The sequence below is a fragment of the Dipteris shenzhenensis genome, chromosome 18 (genome assembly GCF_047967505.1).
Source record: "Dipteris shenzhenensis isolate YYH24624 ecotype China chromosome 18, Dip_SZ_1.0, whole genome shotgun sequence".
In the NCBI taxonomy this organism is placed as follows: domain Eukaryota; kingdom Viridiplantae; phylum Streptophyta; class Polypodiopsida; order Gleicheniales; family Dipteridaceae; genus Dipteris; species Dipteris shenzhenensis.
Window position 1 is genome coordinate 51,496,994 of NC_141613.1, and position 8,539 is coordinate 51,505,532.

Genomic DNA, 8,539 nt, shown 5'->3' on the forward strand with positions numbered 1-8,539 from the left:
ATATTAACAAATTTTTGTGTATGCTATTAAAAACTCCCCATGCACATGTTTCTTTAATTTGCTCATCCCCATCAGGTAAAGAGACATATTGATGTCTACATGGCATCGAGATCAATATCCGTATATGCATGAGACCATTTGCTATTTAGAAATTTTTATACATGTGTTATTTCATTTATATTCTCATTTCTATACATGGGTTGTGTCATTTCCATACATGTGTTTATGGTTACCATCGCCATACATGCTTGTAGCACATGTCGCATTTAAGATGGAGCAATATCATTGATCTATACAGTAACACTTGCTTCAAGAAGTAATTCAAACTCCCCCCCCCTCTTGGTCTATTGAATAGCACTTGCTTCAAGAAGTAATTCAAACTCCCCCCCCCTCTTCAATGAAGTTACCAACTGTCACAACTTCTATACTGGACATCCCCCACTATGGTTAATGTCCTTTTCGCCCCCTGTCCACAACATTAAATCCTTTTAAGGGTCTCATAGTTTCAAAACAATAAATCATGTTGATCACCCTAGAGGATTTCAACCTGTCATGCATCTTTGAATGAATAAAAGCATATGCACTTTGGTTACATCCATATGCACCCAATGATGGCGACCATGTTGGTGTAGCAGTAAAATTTAATGGCATCAAGGTACATACACTAGCACTCGTTGTAGATAGGTAGCTTTACCTTGGTCTCCTACCTTTTAAAGGTTCTTGATGACTTCAAGATTCTATGATTATGAATACATCTGGTACTATAGATGCAATCAAACATAGCACCATGCAAAAGGCCCATGGATTTACTTATCCCTTCTCTCCCTCTACTATCTGGAAAAAAAGATGTTTCTCCATTCCTAGCAAGAGCAAAAATACTTTTTGCTTAATGTATTGCATCTAACATTTTTAAAAATATTTTCCCATGATAAAAGCAACTTGTTTAACCATCATAAAACCAGCACAATTAGCTCTACATCTTCTTTTAATCTTTTCAAATTTGCCACGCCTATCAATGAATGTATCCAATAGTGTAGGGTGCTACCAAGAAGAAAAGATGTAGCGAACAATCTACGAAGAACAAGATAAGGTGTAGTAAATCTTGTTTTATAGAAGTGTCACATGTGGGGTGCTCCCTAAAGATAACATGAAGATTTTGGTGACACTCTTTATAAAATTTAGAAGAAAATTAGCCTCCTACAACACTTGAACAAAAGAGAGTTGACCAATGTCTTTCAAGAATAAGTTCAGTGTGTGTGCACCAAGGCACCCATGTCAATATAGGATACTTTGCCATGATTTACTCACCTATTGTTTTGTAATTTGTTCCATTATTTATTATCAATACACTAACATTCTTACACTCACCAACCTTGGCAATCGCTCTCAATATTTTTGTAATGTAAGGCAATTTTCCTCTTTGAGAGAAGTATAAATACTTTCTAAAAATATTGTCCTCTTTGGTGTATTGCATGCTACATCCACAAGGGCCTATTGTGCTTGCTAGTCCATTCATTGAAGCAAGAGTACATGCATAAGGTCAACAATATTTTTATTCAAGGAATCACATAAAGATTTTTTCAGTTTATCAAGTTGATCTATTGGCATTTTGGCATAACTAAAAAGGAAAAAACTAATCTGGTACAAGACTTCAAAGCATGCTGAAAAGTTTCATCTCTCATAACATTCAATGCTGTGCCATTTCTAACAAAGGCTGTCACCTTTTGTAAAATATGACTTTAAAAAAACAACACAACACTGAAGTACAAGAACAAGACTCAACATCTAAGCCAATTCCAAATAAATGTTGATTTATGCAAGTGGCGCCATTAGTAAATTTGTGAACACAAAAGTCGCATTCCACATACGAGATTGGTGCTGATACTTTTTTCAACTCACTCATATATGATCATATCTTGCCTCACACCATGCTTGGCTATAAAAACATCCTTAAAAATAATCATATATTTATGTTCTTTAAAGCATTAATTCATTCACATGCAAGAGTAAAAGAATGAAAGTTTTTTTCACATTCACATGTGCAAGAATTATTTTTCTTGAACCAATCATTCTTTCACAAGCGCAAGCACAAGAATGACATTTTTAGAAGCAAGCATTCATTTGCATGCACAATTGAAAGAACAAAGAATCATTCACAAACATAAGTGCAAGAATGCCTTTTCTTTAAAATCATTCATTCGTTTATAGGAAAGCGTGTATAAATGCATGATCATTTTACAAGCACAAGTGGAAGAACTTCTTAAAATTTTGATTCATTCATATGCACTAGTAAAACATTCTTCTCAAGCACACATGCAAGTGTTGTTTTTCTCTCAAATCATTCTTTCATTCACATTTGCAAAGTGAAAGAATGGTGCATCCATTTGCACGCATTAGTGTATGAATGATGTTTTTTCTCAAACCATTCATTATTCACATGCACAAAATGAAAGAATGACAAATTCATTCACAAGTGTAAGAATGGTTTTTCTCAAAAGCATTCATTCATTCAACATCAAATTAATTCCCAAATAAAGGTGCGCGAATGATTTTTGTCAAGTGTCTTTATTCATTCACATGCGTAAGTAAAATAATATCATATTCTTTCACAAGCACAAGTGTAAGAATGATCTTTTTTAAGAGCAATTATTCACATGCAAAAGTGAAAGAATACCAAATTCATTCACAAGTGTAAGAATCGTTTTTCCTAAAAACATTCATTCTCCAATATCAATTTAATGCATTTATTCACACATGCATATGTAGAAAAATATCATATTCTTTCATAGGCACAAGTGTAAGAGTGAGTTTTTTCTTAAGCATTCATTCACATGCACTACAAGTGAAAACACAAGATTCATTCATTCACAAGAATAAGAATGAAGATATTCATACAAAAACACTAGTGTCAGAATGAATCTCTATAAAGCTATTTGTTCATTCACATGCACATGTGAAAAATGTTAGATTCATTCACATACACAAGGAATCTCCCATCTTAGAACCATGTAAGGAGGCTACTGACATCTACTAGTTAGTAAGGTTACTTGATTGTGTATTGTGGTAGAGCTTATGCTTTAGTGTCATTGGAAAGCATCACTTCAAATCTACTCTCTCTCTCTCTCTCTCTCTCTCTCTCTCTCTTGCATGTCTTTAAACTGTGATATCTCTTGGTTGGTATTTAAGCATCCACCATGTATCTATGCACAACAACAAAAGCAATCTTAAACTCGATAGTAGTTGAGAGTTTCTCTTGCATGTCTTTAATCTGTGATATCTCTTGGTTGGTACTTAAGCATCCACCATGTATCTATGCACAACAACAAAGGGGAGAGAGAGAGAGAGAGAGAGAGAGAGAGAGATTCTTCCCGTTGCTAATTGAAAACCTTAAAATTACTACAAGGGGAATATCACAACAAAGAATTGTCTATTGCAGTGTATACTGCAAATATTGTACAGTCTTTTCAAACTGAATGATTGGTCTAAACAATAATGATTAAATGGAGTAAAGAACCTTTAGGTAGTATTAATCAAGTTCACATGCATTCAGAAAAGATTTCTGATCTATCAAATTTTCAAAGACCACTACTGAGCTGTTCTTGCTTGCAGCCAATAGATCCTCTTTGTTGAAGACACCCGTGCAGACTCCAATCGGTAAGACTCCACCAAATTCAGCTGCCTTGATATCATTTGGCTGATGGAAAAATTGCCAGGCAAATCAGAAATCTAGTAGAAGTCCTCCATATCCTTATACCCTTGCCACCCATCTTCTTCCAATCAAGGGAAATTCGACTATTTCCAAGAAAACTACTAAATATGGCAGTCAGTTTTTAAAATAATTCTCTTAGAAGACAGAATGTACATACTGTGTCTCCAACATGTGCCCGCAGTCTGAATTTCCCAGGAAATAACGTTTCAGCTCGTGCTCCAGCAATCCTGACTAGTTCTCCACGATCTGCATGATCACTTCCAAAACTGTGCATGGAAGAGTAAGATAACATTAAACCACTGCCATGCCCTAAAGATACCAAAACACAAGAAATTTCAATGTGTACGTATGTATGCATGTATGTATGTATATTTGCAATTGTGTGCATACATGCATGATTGCATCTATATATAGGGACTTCTGATGAGAATGTTAAAACATCATGTTGGTGATTTTCGAAAGATATTTTCTGGTCACACAAGATAATTTCTGATGTAAGAATGGTCTTATATTATGGTGAGAGTGTGCCCATCATGTTGTTTTTTTTCTTAATAGAAAGATCTACAAACACATAACATTGCCCTACCAACTCTTACCCTCCAAAGTTTGGTGAAGAGAAAAACTTCTTTATGCCAAGGCCCTCCATCTTCATCCAAGCTATATCCTCTAGATTACCTGTTACCTGTGACGAAAATTTCCAAAAACTATACATAAAGTGCATTGTCAAGTAAATTCATGCTAAAAGTACCATCCTTGTACAAACGCAGGGCTTTCAACATGAATCAACTTATTCCCATCAGCTTGTGTTTGACAATGCAGATACGGAAATCGAATATTCCTCAAGAAAGCTACAGGTGCTACTATGAGTACTAATAAAATTACGATGTCTTTATTTTGAAAAACCAAGACTGCAAGGATTTCTACTATGGAGTCGATTAGAAACACAAAAATCTTCTCTTACAGCCTCAATATGATGAGTGCTAATAAAATTACAATGTCCTTATTTTAAAAAACCAAGACTGCAAGGATTTCCTACTATGGAGTCGATTAGAAACACAAAAATCTTCTCTTATAGCCTCAACATCCAAAGTTGACCAGATTCTAATTCATTCTAATACATCTACCTAGATGAATCCAGGAACATTCCCAAACTCATCCTCTAAAAACACAACATAGTGCACTTTCAATCTCACGAGAGTCACTCATAAGATTGAAAACCATAAACTCCGTCACGCATAGCAGGGACTAGCTACTATGACATCCCCATTGACATCATCAGCGCCCAACAGTGGGTGTAGACCATAGTATAAAAGTATGCTCTCACACATACAAATCCACACACCCACTATTAGCCGGAAAAAAAATCAAAACAAGATGCTAGAGGATAGGTATGGCGACACTCGAGGGCCATAGAGGAATAGAGAACGTGAGGGGAGGAGCATTAACATGGGTGTAGGCCATCTTCTGGTGGTTCTAGTGATGCCCTATAGGCCATGGTATGAGCCTTGTAGGCATAAGTGTAGGCACTTATAGTGTTAGTGCCTTCTAGGCCACATAGGACACTTAGTCCTATGTGACACCTAGGACACTTAATCCTAGGTCTAGGTACAAGTACTTCGTACTTTTGTATTTTCATTTTATCTAAGTTTTGACGTGACTGATCTATCGACTCGTCTTGTACCTGCACTCTCTCTCTCTCTTCGTTCCGGACCTGTTTTTCCTTTCAGAAACAGGATTCTGCTGAGGAGTGTAAGGAGTAGTGCATGAGTGAATAATGCCCCGTGAGGATAGAAATGCATCAAACTCCTTTGACATATACTCACCCCCCCTATCTGTGTTGAGGGTGACAAGCTTGCATCCTGATTCATTCCCAACCATATTCAGCCATCTCTGAAAGCATAAGAAAACTTCAGATTTGGCCTTTAAAGGATATACGTAGCAATACCTTGTGAAATCATCAATGAGAGTCATGAAATACTTGTATCCTCCAATGGCATTTGTCCTCATTGGGCCACAGACATCGCTGTGTACTAGCTGCAATTTCCTTTGTGAGAGTTTTGGACAATTCTTTTGAAAAGGAAATCGATGCATCTTACCCAAAAAACAACCCTCACACACATGTTTGGAAACTGTGTGAGTCTGAGGTACATCATTTGCCATCTGCTGTGAATGTAGCTTTGCAAGAGCTCTATAATTGAGATGGCCCATTCTCTCATGCGAAAGATGAGTTTCAGCAAGCTGTGAATCTGAAATAGCCAATGCTTCAATAGAAAGTGCAGCTGAATGATAATCAAGGTAATAGAGCCCTTTCTGCAAAGTGCCAGTGAGAACTATGGCATTGTCATCACGAAGATCATATACTAGGCATCTGTAGCCATAAAAAATTACTCTGAAACTTAAAGTAGCAATTGCTGAAATTGAAATCAAGTTGACTTCAATGCCAGGCACAAAAAAAACATTTGTCAGAGTGACAGGATGGCTGGAAATGGATGTGAGCTGCACATCTCCAACACCTTTTACAGCATACGAAGCATTATTGGCACATGTAACAGTCCCCCCTCGAGGTGCATCAGCTAGAGAATGAAACAACTATATGCAAGATGTGACATGCTTGGAAGCACCACTATCAAAGTACCAGGACTGAGCATCATTAGCAGTAAAGAGTGCATCAACTTTGGAGGGATCAAATGAGCAATGGATAGCCCATGCCCAATCATCCTGAAGAGCATGTGCATGTGAAGCATCTGCTAGCTCATGGGATTCAATGGCATGTGAGGCATTAACTGTTAATCCTGCTTTCTTTTTCTCCGAAGCAATGTGCTTCCTGCATTCTGAAATGTCATGTCCAGGCTTGCAACAATAGTTGCATCTTTTCTTCTTTCCCTTATCTGCTGTATTTTTAGATGCATGGAAGGAATTGCAGCTGCTATGTGTAGAGGAATTGCAGCTGCTGTGCGCAGATTTTGGCTTGATGCAGTAATGTGTGCCAACTATGTGCTGAATAGATCACCTACACGGGCATTAAAGACTATTACACCTTATGAAGCATGGAAAGGCAGAAAGCCTTCACTTTCACATATGAAAGTTTTTGGGTCTCTTGCATATGTTCATGTACCATCTCAGCTGAGACATAAGCTTGATGACAAGGCAATCAAGTGCATATTCATTGGTTACAGCCAGGAGAGCAGAGGGTATCGGTTATATCAACCAAATACTGGAAAGATTATTGTCAGTAGAGATGTGATCTTTGCTGAACATTCAGTGTCTCCTCTTGTGGACTGCAAAGCAAAGCCAGATGTTGACATGTTTGATGCTTTTGACTCTTGGTTACCTCTGCCATCATCAGAGGAGGATTTTGAGCAGCAACATGAGCCTCCTGCAGGCCCTTCACTAAGCAATAATCAGCCTCAACCTCATGCTGATTTGCAGGTTTCTCTTCCGGCACAAAATGATCCCACTACTCATGATGCAGTCATTGAAGAAAGAGCTGTCAATAGTTTGAAACCAGCCGGTCTTGAAAATTAGCTAGCTTTACAAATTGTCCTTTCAAGACATTTCAAATCTCTGACATGGTCCATAAATGTGCACCCTTTGACTGCTTAGGCAGATGCAGTACATGCAAGCTACCAGCATATTTGTTCCGCTTTTGCAACGCTGAAGCCTAAAAGTCAGACTGAAATACTTTTGTTGCAGGATTTTGCCAAAAAAGCTTACTTGGATGGTGACGGAATCAACAGCTGCTGCAGTAAAATATTCAAATTTCTCTTTACCCATTAATGAAGTGAGGCTGCCACCCTCTGATTATCAAACCCGCATATCAAGTCTTAGAGTATTCCGCCCCTATCTAGCTTCCCAATAAAAAAATGCCAAACACAATTCCCCATGTAAGGGATGAGGGAATTGAGGTGTCTGCAGGTAGCAAAATAAGACTTGGTAGAGAGACCTACCAAACCCACTGTAGCATCAGTACGAAGAGATAACGTCTCAAGAAGGGACGCTACTCCTGGGAGCAATTCCAGGCCTTCTTCAACATCCTCACGGTGCTCCTTTGCAAACTCAACCATCTTCGCCATCGCTACAGGCAACTTAGATGTTGCTGCCTGCCACAATCCCGTTCAGCATTTGCAAAACGAGAAATTTTGACGGGTGTTCGTGTTGTCAAATCAGTAAAATTCAACTAAACGAAGCATCAATGCATACCTGACGCGCGCGGGACACCGTAATGCTCCAATGTGTCCACGATCACCATTGGATCGGTGGAACCATGATGCTGAGGCATTAAACATTTCAAACTGTATTACTGAGAGAAATAAACTAATCAGGCCCCAATGGCTGGACGCAGCTATAATCAGAGCAAATGCATGGAGGCAAATGAAGCAACCTTGATAGCGTCGATAGTGCCATCGATGCCGAAAACTTCCTTAAAAGCAAAAGAGAAAGCGCGCTTATGGAGCTGGTTAGCTGTCAATCCCGAGCTACGCATCAGGGTTCCATCGACATCGAATGTGACGAGAACTCGTTCAGCAGCCATCGCTGGCTCCAATAATAGCCTACCCTCCGGTCAAGTGTTTATAGTGCCCGGACATTCTGTGGGGGCCCCTCTAAAGGGGGTGTTTCCACCGCGTGAATGCGCGCACCAAGTGTGGAATGCCCCCCCAGGTCACGCTTCCCAGGATGTGGAGATGGGAGTGGAGGTCTGCGCGCCTTGATGTCCTATCAAAGATGGCCGATTCGTTTGACCACCGGTGTGCTCCACCTTATGCTCTAGGTGTTGATTGCAATATCTATTGTCTGCTATTGGCCTGAATGCTAGGTGCACGTAAGGCAACC

The 8,539-nt window shown here is 38.9% G+C and overlaps 1 protein-coding gene across 2 annotated transcripts; it reads right to left on the reverse strand.

Annotated features, from left to right (window-relative positions):
• Positions 1 to 3,380: 3,380 nt before the first annotated feature.
• Positions 3,381 to 8,292, reverse strand: LOC147891393 (uncharacterized). Of its 2 annotated transcripts, none has more exons than XM_087390015.1 (6): positions 8,091 to 8,284; positions 7,910 to 7,979; positions 7,657 to 7,805; positions 4,306 to 4,391; positions 3,867 to 3,975; positions 3,381 to 3,694 (listed from the first exon to the last, which is right to left on the reverse strand). In XM_087390015.1, exons 1-6 carry the CDS (start codon positions 8,238 to 8,240, stop codon positions 3,527 to 3,529), a joined length of 732 nt encoding a protein of 243 aa, XP_087246141.1. In that variant the 5' UTR covers positions 8,241 to 8,284; the 3' UTR covers positions 3,381 to 3,526. The 2 variants fall into 2 exon arrangements, with proteins under 2 accessions (XP_087246141.1, XP_087246142.1); XM_087390016.1 differs by having other exon boundaries at positions 3,630 to 3,767; positions 8,091 to 8,292.
• Between the last annotated feature and the right edge of the window lie 247 nt (positions 8,293 to 8,539).